General features: G+C 36.1%; 1 protein-coding gene across 1 annotated transcript in view; it reads left to right on the forward strand.

The window, feature by feature from the left end:
- Window positions 1-7,056: 7,056 nt before the first annotated feature.
- The window catches only part of LOC106873137 (stress-70 protein, mitochondrial), a 33,264-nt gene continuing 15,498 nt past the window's right edge, over window positions 7,057-24,822 (forward strand). Inside the window, exons 1-7 of the mRNA XM_014920364.3 lie at window positions 7,057-7,268; window positions 16,815-16,852; window positions 17,812-18,081; window positions 19,212-19,336; window positions 20,581-20,654; window positions 21,872-21,978; window positions 22,955-23,117. Of these exons, the coding sequence (XP_014775850.1) occupies window positions 7,170-7,268; window positions 16,815-16,852; window positions 17,812-18,081; window positions 19,212-19,336; window positions 20,581-20,654; window positions 21,872-21,978; window positions 22,955-23,117 (876 nt within the window). The 5' untranslated portion in view covers window positions 7,057-7,169. The remainder of the gene's footprint in view (window positions 7,269-16,814; window positions 16,853-17,811; window positions 18,082-19,211; window positions 19,337-20,580; window positions 20,655-21,871; window positions 21,979-22,954; window positions 23,118-24,822) is intronic.

Consider the following 24,822-nt stretch of genomic DNA (forward strand, 5'->3'; position numbering starts at 1 on the left):
TTGGGTCAATGTTGGTGGTGGCATGGCAGGACCCATTCCTATAGAGAATGGTGTCAAGCAGGGTGACATCCTTGCCCCAACTCTCTTTTCTTTGTACTTTGCTGCTGCTTTTACTCATGCTTTTGCTAAGGTTAGCTCTCTGGGAATATATGTCAGATATTGATCTTCTGGCCACCTCTTTAATCTGCGCTGATTTGCTGCCAATTCAAAAGCTTTCCAGTCTATTATTTGTGACCTCCTTTATGCAGATGACTGTGACTTAGTCACTCATACAGTGGATGACATGCAAATACTCATGAATTGCATTTCTACTTCTTGCAAGGCATTTGGACTCAGCATTGGCCTGGACAAGACTGCTGTAATGTTCCAGCCTGCACCAGCAAATCTATATGTGAAACCAGCTATCTTGGTTGAAGGAACAATTCTGAAGATAGTAGACAAGTTTGTCTACCAGGGCAGCACACTCAGCCGTTCTTGCTCCCTGGATGAGGAAATATCTTTCAGGTTACAGAGAGCAACTAATTCCTTCCGGTCTCTTCAGTCTCATGTTTGGTCCCAGCATGGCATCACAAGGCAAACAAAAGTTGCTGTGTACCGTGCATACATATATGACAGACTTCTCTCAGTTTCCATTTACCATATCCACTCACAAGGCTTTTGTTGGCTCAAGGCTATAGTAGAAGACACTTGCCCAAAGTACCACACAGTGGGACTGAACCTGAAACCATGTGGTTGGGTAGCAAGCTTCTTACCACACAGCTATGCCTGCGCCTGGATATTAATATTTTGGTATGAAGTTAGACTTCATTCTGTCCCATAAAACTAACTCTAACATTGTTTAGATAACTCACTTTCACAGGATTACACCACAATATTCACATAATTACCTCGTTTCTTGTCATTGGTGTATCATGCAAAAAGAAGAGAGTTGTTTGAAGTTACATTAATGACAGAAAAGAATGGCTTCACATGAGAGGCTGGTAAAATATTCTGTTCTTTGTAGTCAACGATTCCTTTAATCCACGGTCAAATTACAACCAAGAAACTTTGTCTGCTTAAAGGGTTTGTTGTCTGCGTCCACGCGTGAAGGTCTGCTATTTGCATAGCGCCCTCAGTCATCTCTTTCCCTCCCTGGTTGTGCTTGCCTATGTTGTTGCTTATATAGCCTTTTTTTTTTCTAAGCAGGAACCTCTGGAACATGATAGAACATTCTATAATATGGGGGGATATTTCTGCAAGCATATTGGTTGATGTTTAGAGCACATCATCTGATTCAAGTGTGGTCTGATCCTAGTTACTAAAGCTGTAAGGTTTCGATGCTAAGCTTCGTTACACACTATTTGTTCAGACACTTCACGTTTTCGGTTTAAATGCCACCAAGCTCAATTTTGCCTTTATTCATTTGTTAGATAAATTAAGTGTTAGTCAATTACTAGGATCGATGTAACCGACATACCCCGCCCCCAAAATTGCTGGCCTTGTGCCAAAATTTGAAACCATTATTTTATAATTAAGGCAGCGAGCTGGCAGATCCCTTGCCATGCCGGACAAAATGCTCAATGACAATTCTTCTGGTTTTACATTCTGAATTTAAATTCTGCTGAGATTGACTTTGCCTTTCATTTTTGCGGGATCGATAGAATAAGTAATTGTTGAGCATCAAGGTCAATATAATCAACTTCTCTCTCCAATTTAAAACTACTTGCCCAGTGCCAAAATTTGAAGCCATTATTATTATTACAGGAAAAGCCGCAAACTGGTTGAAGTGTTCACATGCCGGACAAAATGTTGTTAAACTTTGTCTTTCATCCTTTCAGGGTTGATGAAATAAGTACCGGTTATGCATTGGGGTCAATGTAATCGACTAGCCCCTTCCTCGAAATTTCAGGATTATTATCATTATTATTATCTGGCAGAATTGTTAGCATGCCGGGCAAAATGCTTTGCGGCATTTCGTCCATCTTTTCTTTCTGGGTTCAAATTCCACCGAGGTCGACATTGCCTTTCATCCTTTCAGGATCGATAAATTATGTACCAGTGAAATGCTGGGTCGATGTAATCAATTAGTCCCCTCCCCACTGCCCAAATTTCAGGCCTTGTGCCTTTAGTAGAAAGGATTATTATTATTATTTTTCTCATGTTCTGTTTCATACAACGGAAACTATGATTCAAAAAAGATTTTTTTCCCCAAAATTTCAATTTTATGAAATTTTTGTACACCTCACTTCCATACACTTTTCTTTTCCTATGAGGTATGGGGCTTTGAGGGAGAACTATTTCAAAATTCCGCCCATTTATGATTTTAGTCATTAGTTACCCTATTAATCTATACAGGCAAATTTGACCCTCAGCGAACAAAATAAGACAGGGACACACTCAATAAGATAATACTGTACCAGATCAGTTATCCAGAAAATTTGACACCAGATATGTCCTGGATTTCTGGAGACACCCTATGTATACATTCATCTGTCTATCTATATATATAAAGATAAGAATGTGTGTCTGTCTGTGTGAATCCCTAAAACTCAAGAAGTACACAACTGATTTCATTGAAATTTCACACATGCCTTACTTAGGGTCCAGGTAGTGTCATGGGCCAAAACAATTTTCAATTTCATGTCTAATGCGAGCCCAGAGCAATATCTTATATCTTCCATTATTTCAGTATTACGTGTCAAAAGTGAAGCAATAACATCTCCCTATTGTAATGTCAGATACTTTCACTATTGATAGTGAAACTATTAAAGTGAAGCTATTATCTCATATAATCATGCATACATATATATAGTATATTATGTACATATATATGTATACATCTGCACATGTATATATATAGATGTAAATCTATATATATATATATATATATATATATATATATATATATATATATATATATATATATATATAGATGTATGCATATATATATATATATATATATATATATATATATATATATATATATATATATATATATATATATATATATATATATATATATATATATATATATATATATATATATAGATGTATATATGTAGCTGGAGATGTATAGATTTATATATATAGATGTATATGTATAGATGTCTATATATACATGTATATATACATAGATATAGGTTTATATATATGTGCATATATATATATGTATATATATATATGTATAAATATATGTATGCATGTATATATGTGTATATATATGTGTACATATATGTATGCATATATATGTAATATATACACATATATATATGCATACATATATTTATTCATATATATATATATAAAAACAAATGGTAAATGAGTATATGCATATATACGTACAGGTATGTGCATACCGGCATCCACCTGTATGTATGGGTGCATATCTGGGTACAGGACATTGCAAACAAAACGTAGACGAGAAAACACACAAGCCACATAGAGAACATTCTACTTCATCAGCTACTCACGTTTTAACACTGGCGTTTCGAAGAGCTTGGGCAGGACGCATCGTTAAAACGGCTCATCCCATGGACCACAGATTAAATTTGTATACGCAAATTAAATCTTGCCATGGAGGAATGTAGTGGCGGACAAAAAACAAGACAGGAAAACAAACAGAAAATGCTTTACGGCCAGACAAGAAAAATTATGTGTGTATGAACGCTGTGAAGCACGAACTTGAAAGTAGGGACGAAGTGAGTTCGCGTGTTTGCTCGGCGATAGCCAAGGAAAAAAAGGATTATTGACCAGAAGGATGTGACCATGCTGGTGTAAGGGGAAGAGAGAGAGTGGTAGAGGGAGAAACAAAGGGAGGAAGTAGAAATACATACATACATATATACATACATATACATACATTTATACACACACACACACACACACATAAATATATATAGGTGCAGGTGTTGATGTGTGGTAAGAAGCTTAGTTCCAAAGCACATGGACCTGCGTTCAGTCCCACTGTGTGGTGACTTGGCATGTGTCTTCTGCTATAGCTTTAGACCAACCAAAGCCTTGTGAATGGATTTCATAGGCAAAAACTGAAAGAAATCAATCGTATATATATATATATATACATATATATATATATATATATATATATATATATATATATATATATATGGGAGAATATACAAAAAATAACAACAGACGAGGACAGGTGGTGTAAATAACAAAAGTATATATTAGTATATATATATATATATGTATATATGTAAGTGTATGTGTGTATCTTTGTGTCTGTGTTTCTCCCTCATCACCGCTTGACAACTGCTGTTCATTTATTTACATCCCCATAACTTACTGGTTTGACAAAAAGAGACTGATAGAATAAGTTCCAGGCTTATCAAAATAAAAGAAAAAAAAGCCATGGAGTTCATTCATTTGACAAAAAATTCTTGAAATTAGTGTCTCATATTTTTGTTTGTCCTCTCAGTTGTATCTATCAATCTATCTGTGTATTACACACACACACACACGTATGTATTTGTGCATATTCATATCTATTATATAAAAGTCAATGTCTTAATGTGTGTTCGTGTGTTACTTATGCATTTGAAAACTACTGCACCGACCCTAATGAAATTTGGAACACAAAATCCAAGCCTAGGGAGAAGGGTAATGCTGTGTTTCACACAATTTCATGAATGGATCCTTATGATATTTGAACCTTTGATTCAATGTATGTGTGGGTATAATGCAGTGTTTGGTTTGAATTTGAGGTGGCTTAAAGGGGGCAGGACCCCTCATGAAAATTCCTAAATTTCTGATGTTGATGAAATTTCAACCATAAGTAATTGACGCACATCAAGAAGTATTCCCAAAACTTTCCGCTTCTCATGAGGATTCTAACACCCCCTAACGGGGGCCTGAACTCTTAAATTTTAGTCATTTTTTCTGATCCAAAACTAGGTCAAAAGTACTGAATGGATCTTTATAAAATTTGGAAATTATATTCTATGCATAAGGACAGATGTAATGCTGTATATCTTTGAAAGTGAGGGGGCAAAAATGAGGTCATAACCCTTATGAAAATTCATATATTTTTGCTGTTGATGAAATTTTAACCATAAATATTACACACAAATGAAGCAATATTTCTAAAATTTCAAATTCTTAGAAGTTAGTAACACCCACAATTTAGTCATTTTTCCTAAGCCAAGACGAATACAATTGTACTCTTGGAAGCTGTAGGGTCACCCAAGCATAAAAGATGAGCATTATTTGTAACTCAGTGGTACACCAGTGTAAGACTTTGCTTAGATTGTGATTTCTGCAATGTGGTGCATAAATTGTCAAGTAAAGGAGAGGCATCTTTGCCTCCACTAATTCACTTGCAAAGTGTTGAGTAAAGTTATTTGGTTGCAGACCTACTTTGAGTCATTTTATTATCAGAGATAGTCCCCAGATGGTAACATTGTTTTCAAGGCCTTCCCAGATAAGTGACTGGTCATTCAAAGAGATTTATAGATTGCAAATTTATTCTGTCCAGTTACCTATCGGCATAGTGATCATTGGCAAACTTCAGAGGTGACATTTTCACTTCCCCTTAGCCCTCACGTCACATAGTTGTTAATGTTTATTTGAGTTGGGTCACGTCCTTCAAATTGCTATACATCTGTAAAGCATCTTACGGCTGTGCCCGTCACCTGTTTGGTGAGGAATCTTACATTGGGGAGTGGTAACGACTAGGGTAGGGTTGCTGACTGCTTATTGTGATCATTCATCTTTTCGTTTCCTAGCTTTGCTCCCTTTTACAAATTCAGCGAACATTTCAGTTTTAGGGATTCACACAGACAGACACACATTCTCATCTTTATATATATAGATAGACAGATGAATGTATACATAGGGTGTCTCTAGAAATCCAGGACATATCTAGTGTCAAATTTTCTGGATAACTGGTCTGGTACAGTATTATCTTATTGAGTGTGTCGCTGTCTTATTTTGTTCGCTGAGGGTCAAATTTGCCTGTATAGATTAATAGGGTAACTAATGACTAACATTTCAGATTTCAAAGAAATTTGAACAATAGCTATAAGACTCAAGTTAAAAAGATTCAAACAATTCAACTTCTCTGGTTGACTTAAAGATACCTCCCCGCCAATTGGGGCCTTAACTCCAACATTTTAGTGCTCCATTTTTCAGGAGCAAAAACCTTTTAATAGGTTCCATAAGATTTAAATTTTGGAATCTGGGCATAATGATGAGTATCATGGGATAAATGTGCCATGATTAGAATTTTTGTTAGGGTGTGTAAAGAGGGGAAAGAACCCTCATTAAAATTCTTCATCTGCAATTTTGATGAAATTCAAATCACAGATATTCCAGTTCATTAGAGAAAATATGAAAGAAAAGTCTAATTCTTCAATTGCAGGTAACACAGGCAATGCCGGATATCTCTGCCAGTAAATTATAAAGTAAGCTATGGAAAGTAAAGAGCTATATTGAGTTTAACAAATTCATATTAATACATTTCTAAAGTAGGGTTTGTTTGATATTAAAGTCCTTAAAATATTTCACACTGATCCATGTATACAGTATGATGCTTATAGGGAGAGAATTAAATCAAGAAAAGTAAACAACATGGTTTTTATTTAACAGATACAGGCACAAATTAATATTTCTCTAAAGCAGAGTCCGTTTAATCTCGATAAATCGACGTAAAAACTACAGAACGAAATTACTAACATGCTGCTTGTAAATTAACCATCTTCAAAACAGTTTCTGTGTACTCAATACAGGTAGGTGTTTTGCTTATAATTTCTGGATTTTTGGAAATTCCGGAATTCTGGAAGCCGGATAAAATCCGAGGTCCGGTACTATATTAGCTACGTAATGCCTGAGATACAGAAGGGATTGCCACGAGTGGAATCTATTTTAATGAAAAGTCTTCTTAATCAAAGGTGACATAGCAGGGTGAGGAGGAGGGCCTAAGTAACAACAACGTTAATAAGAGCAACAAGATAAAAAATATTCTGCAATAACGAGAGATATTTCACCAGAAACAGTGAGAATGTTCCGGAAATGAACAAGAGGTCAGTGGCACGCATGCGCAATCGAACCCTCTTCTTTACAGTAGAAAACGTCTCGGTTCAGTCACACGTGTGTGGAGGAAATCAGGGTTTTTGTTGGATCGCTGTGCTTTTTCAGTTGGGGATCCTTATTCTTCCTTTGTTGTGGCAATCATGTTGAAAACCAGTCGAATATTGTTACATTCCTGTCTGAAGAACAAAGTAATTGGTTCTCGCAGAAGTCAGAATCTATTTTCTACATTGACGAAATCGGTAAGCAAGGAGACCATCTTTTTCATTCTGATTCTTCCTATTTCTATTTCTTCCCCGTTTTTCTTCCCTTAAACAATGTCCTCTATAGTTGTTCCATCTTTTCACACGTTCTTTTATACTTACTCATGATACACTTTTCTTGGAAAAGGCCTTGTGCTAATTATACACGGATATATGTATGTATATGCGTATATATATATATATATACACTCACACACGACCGGTATTGCGCCTTAGTATACGCACATGTTGGTGATAGGAATTACCTGGTTTGTAGGCATTTATAGACTCACATGTGTGTGTATAACTATATATATATTTGTGTCGATGTAGTATACATAATCATGTATATATACATACATACGCACACGTGTCGCTCATATATATATATATATATATATATATATATATATACACACACACACACATACATATATACACGTACATATATACACGTGTGTGTATGATGTACGTAAATGTGTGTTTGATGCTTACATACGTCTACCGTACCAAAGACTTGTTTAGAATTTAATTAACTTAGGTAGTTATTCATCACATTATATAAACCATTAAAATTACATAACATTATGCTTAGAGAACGTTTACCACTTATTAAAATATACGTCCATTTCATATATCCTACAAACGTCCCTATACCGTAGCAGCCAGACACCTTTATATATACATGTATGGGGTATAATACATATATGTAGGTATATACGATTTATTGGTTTTAAATTATTAGGGGCAGGTACTTGTTAAAGGGAATTATGAATACGAACCCTACTTCATAGACACTGAAGTAATCATTCTGTGATAAAAGCAGGCCAAGTGCGCATTTATATAAGCACGATGTAGTCACCCCCACAAGGTCAACCAAACCCTGGCTTGTCAGTAGGGCATCTTATTTTTTAAAGTAAGCTTAACATTTTTTTTTAACTTAACCACACTTGTAAAATCTCTAAATTGGTATATATAAAAATGTAAATATATTGTTTTATTATGACGATTGGTTAACTCAAAATTTATTTTTGTCTATGATCTGTACATGTTATATATATATATATATATATATATATATATATATATATATATTCGATAGACGCGTGGAAGATGTTTTATTATGAAATAAAAGCGGCGATCATTCGAAGTCTTCTTTAAAATACCGTAAATAAAAAAAAAAAAAAAGAAGTACGATTGTCCGTAATCTTATTTCGTACCTGTTTTCGAATGGGTTCTGTATGAATTATAGATATTTTGTATAGTTTTGTAAATTGCCCGAAATAACCGTGAGGAAATCAAAATTAATTGTACCCCTCATCTTGATCGAGTACCTTTTGTTCCACCTTTCACCCCCACCTCCGCACTCTATTGTGTGGTCAGTAATTTCGATGTACTCTATACACACATACCCGTGTGTGTGTGTGACTATATATATGTATTTATATTACATATGTATGTATATAATATTGACCGTGTTTTCCAGGTATATGTTTAAAGAAAATCTTTTCGTTATATTTTGCCTTTTTATTTTTGTGTTAATAATTTCCATATATCCGCATCACCAAACGTTATATAACATAATCCGTTGGATTCAAGCTTTTTTTATTTTAAATGTTTTAAATGACTAACTTCAGAAATATAAGACTTAATTAGGTACAGTTTTTAACAATAATTACAAGTACTTATTGTCTTAGATCCTTTGAAGGGATATCCCCCCCACCCCGCTGTATTTAAATGCAGGGACGAAACATCCATTGTCTTCCTTCAACACCATTTAACTATTTAAATCCCCTAAAAACCATTTAAAGGACTTTCTACCTTCCATCTTCAATTTAAACCTGAAACTTGTGTAAACGTTTACAATGCCTTTTATTTGATTAATCTGGATTGAAATGCGAAATAAATTTTTACTAATTAGTATTAATTAAAAGCATAGTTTTTCTTTTTCTTGTATCTTAAACTATTAAGAAAATTATCTGCGAGATATCTCGTTCCACCCGTGCCAAATTTTGACCTTCGTGTAGGGGGGGGGGATGTCTTTGTCTCCTCTCTCTTTCTCCCTCTCATTGCTCCTTCTAATGCTCTTGATTCTTCAGAATCAGTGTTTAAACTACTTAGTTAACATTAATTTTATTATTACCACAATCGATTTAACTTCTCCCTCGTGTATTCGGGTTCAATTCCTGTCATCTTTACTTTTTGATTTCTTCGCTGTTGGTGGTGAAAAAAGAAAGGTGCCACTAAATTTAACCGGGTGCCGATGTCAATTACAATAACCGCTACCCTTAATATAAATCAATATTATGTACTATTGGAAGCAAATGTTGATAATCTATCGGCAATCACCACTAATGTCGCAGTTTCGATTCCTAGTCGAAGCTTTTCACTTCGTTTATGTCGCTAGTGTTTATTTAATATTTGTCTTTCTTTTGTGGAAATAAGAGTCCAAACCTTCTTTCTTCTCTCTTCTCAGACGAGACCATTGTTCCAAAATCGGTTAAGTTTTGTTTCTTGCTGTTCAGGGTTCCAGTTTTGTCATGCGATTGTATCTTTATTTTAGCCAGGCTTGGTTCAGTCGGCAATCCTCTCTTTGTCCTCGTCAAAATAAATTAATGCAACACGGAAAGGTTATTGTGTTGGCTGGGTTAGTAGTGAGATGGACACACGGGCAAATAATAGGCGAATGGGAGGGCTTCTTACGTGATTTTGATTACTCAGTCAGATTGCACCCTTTCGTCTTAAGAATGAAAAGGGACTTATTGAATAATGTAGTCCTGGATACATTGTCTGGGAAAAAGACAAGATGTTTATGCCTAAAATGTCTTTGGAAGCCGGATGGATCGGAGCTGACCTGGGGCTAAACAGCACATGTAAAACATACGATGTCTTAGATTTAATATAATATAAATGTTACAATAATAGGTTTTTTTTTGTTCTTACTTTTATCCTGTCTGGGAAGCAAAGGATTGAGTTTGTGTTTAACAAACATTTCAAAGACTAGTACTTATTCGAGCAATCTTTTTTGCCGGGGATGTTACTGGGATGTAAATATACCAACACCGGTTGTAAAGCGGTTGTGGGACACAAACACACACACTACAATGGGCTTCTTTCAGTTTCTGTCTGCTAGATCTTTTCACAAGGCTTTTGTCAATCTGGGGCTATAGTAAAAGGCACCTGCGAATAGTGCTACATAATAGAACTGAACCTAGAACCATGTGGTTAGGAAGCAAATGTTTTACCACACAGCCACACCTGCGCTTGTGCAAAAAAACAAAAAAAAACACTTCCATGAATAAAGCTAGGCATTTAGGTTGCACGTGAAGCTATAGAAAAGAGGTAAAGACCTTTGCCATTAATGCTTGCCAACTAGATAGGATGGCAAGCGAGCCTGCAGGAGGGCAGAATGAAGTGTGAACATTTCTGCCATTGCAACATTGAATTACAGGAGACTATAGAAAAAGAAACCGCCAGAGATGAACAAGTAGCAAAACAATGAGTCTTCAGTTCTTGGAAGCAAATAGATCCATTCTAATTTATTATAAAAATCTAAAATAGTTGGAATTCAATGCTGTCATGTGTTAATTTTTTTATGGTTTAGTTGTTGACAAACTTTCTCTTCTGGGGCCTCTAATGACAGTATTAGGTTATAATGTGAACTTTGGCCATTCTTGGCATCTTTTTATAGTCTTGCTGTCACTTTGGAACAACATCTATTATCATTTAATGTCCACTTTTCTATGCTGGCATGGATCAGAAGGAATTTGTTGAGGCAGAATATCTATGGCAGCGGTTCCCAAACTTTTTCGGGCTGCTGGCACCCAGGCTAGACCTCCACAAACATAGACCTCTTTCTGAAGCAAATTCAAAGCCATTGCATTTCACAATTAAAGCTTAAACTAATTAACCTATTTTTGTTACATCAATCACCCCCTTTTGGCTACTCCATTATCACCACTTTTCTTCATCGACCCCTTGGAACTTTCCACCGCCCACTTTGGGAACCACTGATAATATTTTCCATAGCTAGCCAGGTTTTTCTTTTAGGGAAGACTGGAAATAAACCACCTTGTTTGATGATAATATTCATTTAAAAAGCACCATGTGATGTCTAGACAAAGGTAATCACATACATAGACGCAGGCATGGCTGTGTGGTAAGAAGCTTGCTTCCTAATCACATGGTTCCAGGTTCAGTCCCACTGTGTGGCACCTTGAACAAGTGTCTTCTATAGCCTCGGGCCAACCAAAGCCTTGTGAGTGGATTTGGTAGATGGAAACTGAAAGAAACCTGTTATATGTGTGTGTGTGTGTCTGTTCCCCCCACCATCGCCTGACAAGCAATGTTGGTGTGTTTATGTCCCTGTAACTTAGTGGTTTAGCAAAAGATACCAATAAAGTACTAGGCTTACAAAGAATAAGTTCTAGGGTTGATTTGCTTGACTACAGGCGGTGCTCCAGCATGGCTGTAGTCAAATGACTGAAACATGTAAAAGAATAAGAGTGTACATACAGGCAGACATACAAAGCTCATGGCTGTGCAGTGAAACTGAACATAAGACCACATGATTAAGAAGAAGGCTTCCTAACTACACTCCTCACGACATTATCATCATTTGACGTTTGTTTTTCCATGCTGGCATGGGTTGGACAGCTTGACAGCAGTTGACAAATCTGAGAACTGCACCAAGCTCCACTGTCTGCTTTGGCAGGGTTTCTCTGAATGGATGCCCTTCCTAATGCCCACCACTAAATACCGTCTTATAAATAAACGTGACTGTCTTGAATCTTCCCACTACATTTGGCCATTCCTTTCATGCCACACACTTGAGACCCACATGATGTGTAGTGTCAGTAAATAAATACCTGTTATTCACTTGGGTTGATTTCATTTAACAATATCCCCTACCCTCACCCAACCTCTCACCAAAAGATAATTTTGTGTCAAAGAGAAAACCTTAATATAGGTCAGCAGGCCTTTTTTTTTGTTTGTTTTTTGTTTCTTTAGTGTGGAATGGTCATGTGATTAAAAAGATCATTTCCCAACCTCATGGCTTTCAGTTCAGTCCTACGGAATGGCACCTTTGCAAAGTGTCTTCAGTAGCCTGGTGGGTTTGGTAGACGGAACCTAAAAGAAGCCCATCGTGTGTGTGTATCGTTTCTTTTTGTGATTCTCTTATCTTTTTTTGTTTCTTTACTCTACTTTGATAAAGAGATCACTCGAAATGTCAATCTTCTTTTCTTTTTTCCTTTTTGTTTTGTGTACAATTTGCTTTGTACAACTTTTATCTTTTTGTATTTGCATTTTGCCCAACACTTTTCGATTTTTTGTCTATTGTGTTGTAACCTCTCATTATTTGTCCTTCTTTCAGTCCCCTCTTTATATATCTATATATCTAGATTTATATCTATCTCTCTATGTCTGTCTCTCCCTATATCTCTCTTTCTATATCTCACTATATCTCTGTCTCTCTAAATCTGACTGTCTCTCTAAGCCTGTCTCTCTCTCTCTAAGCCTGTCTCTCTCTCTAAGCCTGTCTCTCTCTCTCTAAGCCTGTCTCTCTCTCTCTAAGCCTGTCTCTCTCTCTCTCTCTAAGCCTGTCTCTCTCCAAACCTGTCTCCCTCCAAACCTGTGTCTCTGTCTCTCTGACTCTGTTTTTCTCATTCTCTATCCATCTCTCTATCTCTATTTCTCTCTATATCTATCTATCTCTCTTTCTCTCTCTCTCTCTCTCTCTCTCTCTCTCTCTCCCTCTATATATATATATATATATATATATATATATATATATATCTATCTCTATTTCTCTGTCTCTATTTCTCTGTCTCTCTATTTTTATCTATCTATCTCTCTCTCTCTATCTATCTCTCTGTCTATCTCTATCTATATTTAAACAGTGTGTTTGTTTCCATTTGTGCGTTTCCGGAAATTGTTGAACCCCAAGCAGTGACATTCTTGTCATTTCCGCTGCCAACAAACCATCTGTTGACTTGCCACTTCTGAAGAAGTGTGGAATAAGAAATCCTTCAACTTGTAGAACAAGGATGATTTAGTGACAGGAAGAGTAATTTGCTTGTGAAACAATGCTTTAATCATTTATCTAACCCATGCTAGCATAGGAAAACAGACATAAAAAATAAATGAGCAAACAAATGAAAGCTGGCATTTAACAGATTGTGACGCCAAATTAGACTGGCCATGCTGGGGCATTGCCTTGAAGGGTTTTAGTCAATCAATAAAACCCCAATACTTTAAAAGTTTTGCTACTGATTTTAGTGGTGTTTTTTAGTGAACCACTAAGTTATATGGCTGTAAGTAAACCAGTACTGGTTTTCAAACAGTGGAGAGATAGACACAAACACACACGACAGGCTTCTTTTCAGTTTCCATCTGCCAAATCTCTTCACATGGCTTTGGTTAGCCCAGGGCTATAGGAGACGTTTAACCAATGTAGCATGTTGTGGGACTGAACCCCAAATCCTGTGGTTGGCAAGTAGACAGACCTTTTACAACACAGCCATGCCATGTTAAATTTCGGTTAACTAACTAAAATTGCTGAGGCACCAATTCGTATGAAAGACAATAAAATTAGTTTGAAATGCTAAATTTTCATGCTTCTTCATATAATATTGTACTAAGGCAGTGAGTTGGCACACCGGGCAAAATGCTTAGGCATTGGGGTCGATGTAATCGACTTAATCTCTTTGTCTGTCCTTGTTTGTCCTATGTTTAGCCCCTTGTGGGCAATAAAGAAATAAGAAACGTTAGTACACCGGGCGAAACGCTTAGCAGTATTTCGTCTGTCTTTATGTTCTGAGTTCAAATTCCACCAAGTTTGACTTTGTCTTTCATCCTTTCGGGGTTGATAAATTAAGTACCAGTTACGTACTGGTTCGATCTAATTGACTGGTCCCCTCCCCCAAAATTTCGGACCTTGTGCCTATAGTAGAAAAGAATATTGTACATTACTGTACTCTTTCACAACTTACTTTGAGTACAATGAAGTCTGTGTTTCATTCAAGTGATCTAATAAGACCTAAACTTTTCTGCAGCTGCTGTCTCTGCTACAAGACTAACGTTGCCTTTTCTTCACGAATATATATTTCTGATGCTCACTAAATTTATTTTAACACTTTCACCAAAATTGGCAAAAAGACTTATCTGGTTCCATAATACAAAGTTTCTGTTTTAAAGAGATCTAAAATAAAACCTTCCATCAAAATTCCATGTTAATTTATGTTCCAAATACCAGCTTGATAATGAAATTCTTTGTTATTTTCAAAATTAATTGAAACAAACTAGACAGAAAAATGCTAAGAAAAGGGTTAATCAGTAGAAAATGGCAACTGATTCCGTTTTATGATAGTCTTTAACCCTTTTGGTACCAAGCTGTCTGTGTGATACAAACTTATTTTAAAACCTTCCATCAAAATTTGATGTTAATTATATTAATTTATGTTCTAAATACCAGAATAATAATCACAAAGTTATTTTAATGAATTCTTCATTATCGAAATCTCTGGTTCCTTGGAATCGGCCAGTTGCATACCACCTCCATGTTTTGTTACTTCTACTGTTCTTCTCCTTCCTCATCTTGACTGTTTAACCCTATAAAATATAGGGGTTTTAAGGGCTTCCTAAATCTGGGGTTGGGGGCTCTGCCACCCCTGGGCCACTAATGCCTTAACAATGAAACTTGGTTTGTGTATAGACCATTGATAGGCAAACGTTTGTGCATGACAAAAATGTCATTGACGTCTATTTTTGTGATGACATCATCAGTTGTACCGAGATGTGTAAAAATTTAGTACTTTTATAGTTTAAAATTCTTTCTAGAACCACTAAGGTTATGACTATGAAACATTGCAGAGATACATATGTACTGCATAGAAAAAAAAAATGTTAATACTTTTCAAAATATCAGCTGATGTTGGCATTTGTGTGATGTCATCAAATTCACCCAATTTAAAAAAAAAAAAAAAAAAAATTTTGCTTCTTGAAATATTTAAAAAAACTATTTGTTATGGTAATGAAATCTGGAATATATGCAGTTAATAGACAAACATCTTTCATAACAAAATTTTTGCTATTGTTTTGGTTGTAAAAAAAAAAAAATCTAACAAATATCATTTTATACGACCTGTTCAATTCCTGTAATTTCTATGGCAACAAGAAATTTTTTCAAAATCTGTTATGTGGGCATTTAACAGGATAAAGTTTAGGAAGAGTTACCAAATTTCAGAGAAAAATCTGCTTTCTTTCAGAAGTAATGCAAAAAATGAGAGGGAGCTCTCAGAGCCCACCTCCTCCGGATATAGTGTTAAATCACTATAATTTAATCTTAGAACATCAACCCTTAATTTCTTCCCCTGTCTTAACATCAATCATATCAATCTTGCTTGTCTTGGATTGGAGAATCTGAAGGTGCTTTGAGTGTAAAAATTCTTGTAATCCTTTTGTTCCTCTGATTAGTTTTTCTTTGACTTTTTTAAAATTATATTTAACTCTTAGATTTTTTACATATTTATTACAGAAACATACAAATATACAGAATATTAATATTGTGGTATTAAGTTATTCTAGGGTAGAACTGACTGGCTCCAAAAATGTTAACATCTTTAATTACAGTCTATTCTTTGGAATGGCTATTCCTTCCTTTCTTCATTATTTATAGCATTTTAAAGAGGGAAACTGGCAGAATCGTTGCAACGCTGCATTTTTGTCTGTTTTTGTCTTCTAATTCTGCCATGGTTTCTCATCCCTTTCAGTATCAGTCGAGCACTGGGGGTCATTGTAATTGTGCCAAAATTTAGAACCATTATTTACGGCAACTGTAGGATCCCTGGTTCAATCTTGGGCCTGTGTTACTTTTGGTAGCTTTAGGCTAAGCCATACTTTGAGTGAAATTGTGTAAGAGGAAACTATACCGAAACCTGTTGGATGGATTGTACTTGTAATTCATAGGTACAGCCCTGCCACATACTGTCATATCTGAGAATTGTGTTGAAGGGTTAGGGTTAGGGTTAGGGTTGTATACTGAGCCACTTACACACTAATCCGTTATTTAGCATTAGGATTATTCTGTCAAATGTAAGGCTTATTTATTTCACGTTGTTTTGAATTAATCTTGCATTATCTCACAGCTTCAAGATTTATGTGATTATGTCTTTAGAATGATATTGTAGGGTAGATATCAGAGGGGGACTGGATCTGGGTGGTTTGAATATGAAGTAGGTAGAATATTTGGATTGGATATGGCTGGTTTAAATGTTAAAGGGCTAAGCATTTCTTAAGGTGAATGCCCATTTTTGTTAGATTGCTCAAACTGTGTGTATCAGAAGTATTGATTACTGTTGACAGAATAGAAAACCGATTGATTGAAGAATCTGCTGTTAATATATGTGAGAAACATTGCTATTGGTATTGATTTTTTTCAACTCCAGTCCACCCTGATCAATCAGATCTACTTATTACTGTTTATACGTCATTACAGCAATATTCATGTGACTTTTGTTCTAAATTTTACCATTTTCTCTGTTGCAGAAGAATTCTTTCATAAATGGATATAACAGACGATATGCGTAAGTATGAGAGTTTCTTTTTATGATTACCAGTTGAACATTTGGGTCGACGTGATTGACTTAACCCCTCCCCTCAAATTTTCAGGCCTTGTCCCTATAGTAGAAAGGATCATTATTATCATTTTTTTTCTTAATTTTGTTCAGATGAGGAAAGCACAGCATTCATGACTTTGAGAGCACCTCAAGGGTGGCAGGGCAGAAACCATAGCACTTGGGACGCTGTGTTTAAAGACATGACATTGTCCTTGGGCAAAGGTCTGACCTACATGCTGGCAATGGTGTGGATGTAGCTGAAGGTACCACCAGGTGGTCGAGAGGGGGTGTTAAACTGAGCTGTGGAAGAAGAGTTGATTGAGGTAGAACTATTTTCAAGAAGTTCTAAAAGCTCTTTTCAGTGTCATGTCAGTATTTTAATACCTGTTTCTCTCCAGGCTGGTATAGATTGGACAGGAGTCTTTGAGACAGTTGCATTCTACAACATGCATAGATACAATCTACTTGATCTATAAAGCCAGATGTACTCAACCTTTGTATATTTCGTTATTGATTGTATTGCGAGAGGCAATGTATTGGCAAATGTGCTAAAATGTCTCTTAGCACCGGATGATTATATAGAAAGCTTCGTGCTTGAATCTCTATATTTGGTTTATCTTGATGTTCATTCACCAAAGACTACGTCTGATCACACACCTATATTCACTCTGCAAATGGGTTCTTTTGTGTAAGAAAAGAAAAAAAGGACTTTATATCTCCTGACTTCTTACATTGGCAGTCAAAGAACGATCATGATTCCAACCAAGTTACACCTAAACCACTTTCAGTGCTGTCAAAAACACACAGGTCATTATTTCTTCAGATTGTTTGACAAAAATAATTTCGTCTGAATTAATTTTTTGTCTTCTATATTCTTTGACATAATTTCTCTAATACACTATTTTCTTTTCTTTTTCTTGTTTTAGGTCAGACAAGGTTAAAGGCCATGTCATTGGTATTGATTTGGGGACCACAAACTCATGTGTCTCTATTATGGAAGGAAAGACACCAAAAGTCTTGGAAAATGCAGAAGGCTCACGGACAACTCCATCTGTTGTAGCTTTCACAAAAGATGGTGAACGTTTGGCTGGAATGCCTGCCAAGCGCCAGGCTGTCACTAATGCCAGAAATACAGTTTCCGCAACAAAGAGGCTCATCGGTAGACGATTTGATGATAAAAATGTACAGAAAGATTTGTGAGTATTTTTGATTTTATTTTAAAATTCTATTTCTATTTTTAGATTAACCTCCTTTAATACCAGCATGTCTGAGACTGTGGCCTGGTTCTATAATACAACATTCTTGTTTTAAAGGGGTCTGAACTAAAACCTTTCATCAAAATTTCTTTTTAATTTATGTTCTAAACATCAGCTTAGTAACAACAGTTATCTTACTGAATTTTTCATTCTTTTCAAAATTAATTGGAACAAAGGTAGTGTAATTTCTACAGGAATATGGTTTTAAAAAAATCTCAAAATTCTCAGCACTTGTACTTCCAGTGGCATTCACTCAGGATGAATTGAGCCAGCTCCAACCAACAAGTTCTAGGTACTGCCAAAAAATGCTGAGACACTTGGAAATCCAATCAATTCCTGCAATCATAATGAAACAGCTGTAAAACAATATTGGTCTCAGTCTTTGAGCTGTAAAATTTCATGAAGAATCTATTGAGTGGCCATTATGGTTTGGCTCTGTCTCTTTGTCTGAACAGACTTATGTCCTGGAATCACCTGACTAATTTTTCTGTCGTTTGCTATCCCATTCTTACTGTAAGGTCTCCTTTGGTCAGTATTGACCAGGTATCTACCCATCTATGTGTAGGCCTGCGTAAAACTTTTTTTTTTTCAAGAATACTGCCAGTTGTTGATGCATGCAAGTTTTTCCTTCTCCACAACTTAAAGAGAAAGGCTGCTAACTTGGGTCAATACAATTTGGTACAGGTGCTGCTATCAGGGCACAAAAAATCAGAACAGATACCATTTTATCTGGTGCTATATCAGTTCCATTGATCCACTGTTTTGCTTTGGTATTTTTTGTTTATTGACCTTGAAAAAAAAAAAGATCAAAGTCGATCCTGGTGGGATTTGAACTCAGAATGTAGAGAGCTGGAATAAAGACTCTGAGATAATCCAATACTGATGACTTCATCAATTTGCTCCCTTAGTCAACAATATGGTCTTTGTCTCTAAGAATTGCTGTTGTAGAAGGAATAACCGTTACTTTGGAGTAAGTCGAGCAGCTATGTATAAGCTTTTTCAATGTTTTGTCATTTGTAATTTCTAATCAATCAACTGATTAATAAAATTATCTTTTTTATCTTTTGTAGGTCTTCTGTTTCTTACAAAATAGTGAAAGCTTCGAATGGAGATGCTTGGGTTGAAATTAATGGCAAAATGTTCTCACCAAGCCAAATAGGAGCCTTTGTTTTGATGAAAATGAAGGAAACAGCAGGTAACAACTCCTTCTAAATCCTCTTCTTCGATAAATGGCTTAATGGGAAGTAGAATTTAGTCCATAGATATAGTTCTGTTACTTGTTCTCTTCATTGTCTTTATGTCCACTTTTCCATGCTTTCATGGGTCAGACAGACATTTTGTGGCCAGATGTCTTAGTCGTCGCCCCATATGTTTCCAAATAAAGTAATATTTCACTCCTATGTCCAAACGCTTTCTCAGAATATTTGAAACGAAGAACACTACTTGTATGAATGATGGTAACGTTCTTTTGCAACTATCACACAATGCTACACCCACATATAAAAACATATATAATATGCATACACACACACATACACACACACACACACACATATGCATATGGGAGACCTCTTTCAGTTTCTATCTCCCAAATCCACTTATAAGGCTTCGGCCAGCATGAAGGCACTTGCCTATGGGTCATGCTGTAGAAGTGAACTTAAAATCAAATAGTTCCGAAGCAAATTCCTTACCACACAGCCATGTTTCTATCGGTGAAGTATAATAATGTTGACGCTATCTTAGCCGTATATATGTGGTCTGCCAATTGGAGTGCGTTTGGAGAATACTGGCCACTGGCGTTATTCTTTGAGTTTTCAGTGATATCTTTTGTGTAGTACGGAGATGAAGTAGCTTAACTCAAAAAACAAGTAGGGATTGGCATCAAGAATGGTATGTAATTTGTAGAATACTACCTTAGTAACACTCAGCTACTGTCTGCCAGTATGGAAAAAAAACATACATCAAGGTCAATGATAGAGGCTTTAAGGTAATACTGTTAACCTTCTGTCCTTGTGTAATCATTTACGAAGGTTTTAATTAGATTTAACCCCTTCCCCACCTTTGGTTATTGCAGACCCACTCCTCTCCCTGCTATCCTCATGAGCAACAGGTATAGAGTTATGTTTAATCGTTAGCATTCAGATTATTCTGCCAAATGTAATGCTTATTTATTCACATTGCTTTGAATTAATCGTGCATTATTCTGTAGCTTTGAGATTTTGAAGATGTGACTTTATTCTTAGAATGATAGTGTAGGGTAGGGGTGAGAGGCCAGATCTAGCCAGTTTCATCATTAAATAATCAGAATATCTGGGTCAGATATAAACAGTTTAAATATATCATACAAATAAACTGCATATCATAGTGGATTTTAGTAGATCTGATTCCATAAACTTGTTCTGTTCGTGAATTATTTAAATGTTTTATTTCTGTCTTCAGAGAATTATCTTGGAACCTCAGTTAAAAATGCCGTCGTCACAGTACCTGCTTATTTCAATGATTCTCAGAGACAGGTAAGTGTTTTTCTACTGTTGTAATGTTATTGGTGTATGGATGAGTTGTGTAAAGAAGTGCTGATCTTTAACAGTGGATGGGACCTGTGGTAGAGACAGACCCAAGGAAACATGAGATGAAGCAGTGAAGCATGACCTTCGAACTTGGAGCCTCACAGATGCAATGACTAGTGACTGAGACCTTTGGCGATGTGCTCTGCTTAAGAGAACCCATCGGGCCAAGTGCACCTGTGCTGGTGGCACGTACAAAAAAAAAAAATCAACCTTTGGCAAGGTGGCTGAGTTCCTTTTGAGCGTGGAGCCTCATGGAGGCAAAGTAGCTAAGTTCCTTTCAAGTGTTGGGCTTCACAGAGTCAATGACCAAAGATCTTTGGCATTATGTGCTTGAGAAGACCCCTCAAGCCAAGCAAAATTGCAGTCGTGGCAGCTACCGGTGTCATGCAAAAATGGCACCTGTGCCAGTGGTACGTGACAGCACCCATTACACTCTTGGAGTAGTTGACATTAAAAAGCCATCCAGCTGTAAAAAAAAAAAACAAAAAAAACCATGCCCAATCAGACATGCTCCTGGCGCAGCCTTACACCTTACCAGCCCCGGTCAAACCGTTCAACCCATGCCAGCATGGACAACGGACGTTAAATGATGATGATTACTGTTGTAGCAGTAATATAGTGTGTATGTGTGTATATAGATATATTCACATATATTAAAATAATACTAGTACTAATAATGGCTAATAATTCTACAGCAGTGATGTAGTGTGTGTATATGTTTTATACATGTATGCGTGTATAGAATATAGTACACTACGAATAATGTTGTGGCAATGTCTGGATTTGTTATGAAGAATTTCTTTATCCATATTTTAGTTTGCATTTCTTATTAATTATTGCTTGGCATGATACTTGAAGAAAGAAGAGATTTTGTATTAAATGGTATTTAAATAAATTTTTGACTGTTATTTCCAGCAGGTAAACATACTCAATATGTCCTTAGCTTAATTTTAATCCTGCAGCTCTTTAATGCTTATTTTGGAGCCTGCAATCACCTAGATTATTGATTCTGTTATCATTTTAAAATTGTTACACTAGATAATAACAGAATCAATAATATCTTTACAGATTATTTTCTTGTGGAATTATTTGCTCCGAATTAAATGGTATTAGAATACTCTTCTGCTGCTTTCAGTGTTTTGATGTTTCTCTTTTGTTTCCAGGCTACCAAAGATGCAGGCCAAATTGCTGGTTTAAATGTGCTGCGTGTGATAAATGAACCAACAGCTGCAGCCTTAGCTTATGGAATGGACAAAACTGAGGATAAAGTGTAAGTTTTTACTTCTTTTATTATTATTATTATTATTATTATTACAATAATAATAATTCTTTATAATTTGGGCAGAAAGCCAGCAATTTTGATGGGGTAGAGAGAAAGTCAATTACATCATCTCTGACAGAATTAAAGATAAAGTTGATCTTAGAATGTAAAAATCTGGAAGAAATGCCAATAAGCATTTTGTCCCTCACACTAATGCTTCTACCTGCTCACAACCTTAATAATAATAATGGTTTCAAATCTTGGCACAAGGCCTGCAAGTTCAGGGGAGGGGGAAAAGTTGACCTTGGTGGAATTTGAACTCGGAACATGTAGATAGACAAAATGCCAATAAGCATTTTGTCCGGCATGCTAACAATTCTGCCAGCTCACCTCCTTGATGATAATAATAATTGTTTAAAATTTGGGCAGAAGGTCAGCAGTTTTAAGGGGGTTGATTGCATTGACTCCAGTACTTGACTAGTACTTTATCGCCCTGGAGTGCACAGTGTAGAGCTGGAAGAAATGGTACTAAGCATTTTGACATGATGATGATGTCTTTATTCACAAGGGATTTAAGGAAAGGTATACAATTGTGAAGGGGTGGTTAGCATATGATGTGTAAAAAGGGATAACAAAAACAAAAACCAGCAAGATTCCAACTTGAGATTTCCCTGTAGGGAGGGTTAGCTGTTTGGAGTCCATTAAAAGAACCCTACATAATCTGTGACTCTGTCCCCCAAGGGCAAAAGTTTTCTCCCTGGCCTACAGGTGATTATTTAGAATAGACACCTTCACATGTATCATATTCGCTGCTAATTTTCTTTTGCCAAATGTTGGGAAGAGTAGAAAAATAGGTAGGAATTTTACAACTGAAAGTGATGGAATATATGATCTGTTGGCTTTTTTCCTCATTCAACATGAAAAATCAATGTTTTGTTATTGAACTCTAACCTAAAATTATTGGAAATATTTTTCTGTATTTTAGGATTGCTGTTTATGATCTTGGCGGTGGAACTTTTGACATCTCCATTCTAGAAATTCAGAAAGGTGTGTTTGAGGTGAAATCCACAAACGGTGACACGTTCCTTGGAGGGGAGGACTTTGATAATACACTCATGACATTCTTATTTAAAGAATTCCTCAGAGACGTAAGTATGCAAATATATATTATTAGCCTTGTGCACCTGAAATGGTGCTGCAATTAGCCATGTTGTATGATGTTAGTCTTGTACAAAGAGCTCTTTATTGTGAAACCTTTTAGTATTTAGATTACTGTTAAATGTAATAATTATTTATTCACACTGTTGTGAATTAATCTTGTGCTGTCTTGTGGCTTCGAGATGTGATTAGTTAGTTTTAAAATGACATGGTAGGGTCGGTGTGAGAAGACAGATCTGATTCTGTTTTAATATAAAACAAAATATTTGGGTTGGATATGGTCAGTTTGCTAAAGATTAACCCTTTTGATTCCAACCTGCCCAAGACTGGCCTTGCTTCTGATACAAGCTTCCCATTTTAAGATGATCTAAATAAAAATTTCTCACTAAGCTTCTATGTTGATTTATGTCCCAATTACCAGCTTAGTAATGACAAAGATGTTTTAGTAAATTCTTCATAATTTTCAAAATTAATTGAAATAAAGTGTATTTCAAGAGAAACATGGTAACAAAAGGGTTAAATAATATATGTGCTGTGCGTGAGAAGACCCAGCAAGCCAAGTAAGATCGTTGCCAGTGCCCCTGGACTGGCTCTTGTGCGGGTGGCACATAAGATGCACCATTTTGAGCATGGCCGTTGCCAGTACTGCCTGACTGGCCTTCGTAGGATTTTCGAGCGAGATCGTTGCCAGTGCCCCTGGACTGGCTTGTGGCCGTTGCCAGTATCGCCTGACTGGCCTTCGTGCAGGTGACACGTAAAAGCACCTACTACACTCTCTGAGTGGTTGGCGTTAGGAAGGGCATCCAGCTGTAGAAACTCTGCCAAATTTAGATTGGAGCCTGGTGTTGCCATCCGGTTTCACCAGTCCTCAGTCAAATCGTCCAACCCATGCTAGCATGGAAAGCGGACGTTAAACGATGATGATGATGATATTGCTTACCTTTTTGAATACAGCTGTTAGGATATTTGCCCTCAAATAGGGTTCCAACGGGTTGACACTAATTCAATGCTTTTCACAACCTTCACCATTAGTATTGCTACTGTCATTACAATTAGAAACTAAATTTTTAACAAACCCCTTTGATAGCTATAAATGTAGGGATCCTCGTATGATATCTCCTACATTTTAGTGTAGTGTATCTGGCAAGAAAGCTTCAACTGTCATGATTAGATATCCTTGTTTAATGTTTTCTCTGTGTAAGCAGAGCAGATGAGAGCTACTCTGCAAACCACCACCAGCATGTCTGTAAGAAATTTTAATGTCTTTTAACCCTTAAACAGTGGACGTCGTCAATTAATGTTTCAAAAATTTTACATAGATATGGTCATCATCAGCTGATGCCTGAGTGTCTTGTCCATCAAATGTGCCGAAGCACAAATGACCCTTATCGATGGGAGGAATCAAGTTGCAAAGGAAAGATTTATACAGCAATAAAGAAGTTTTTTTCTTCTGAATTTCCTTCATCATAAAATGAGGTTGAGGATGATTCTCTTGATAGCACACAAGGAAGTGGTGTTTCAGCTCTGAAAGGAGAAAAATTGCTCTGATTTTTCTTCATTTGTACAATTAAATGACCACATTGCAGGAATCTCAAATGAATTTTTGCTTAAGTGATTTTCTTGCCCTTTTGTCTTTATTTTTATTATCTAAGATAGTCAAGATATCAATTTTCATAGTTTTTGTACTCATTTAAC

The sequence above is a fragment of the Octopus bimaculoides genome, chromosome 22 (genome assembly GCF_046866305.1).
Source record: "Octopus bimaculoides isolate indiv1 chromosome 22, ASM4686630v1, whole genome shotgun sequence".
Lineage (NCBI taxonomy): Eukaryota > Metazoa > Mollusca > Cephalopoda > Octopoda > Octopodidae > Octopus > Octopus bimaculoides.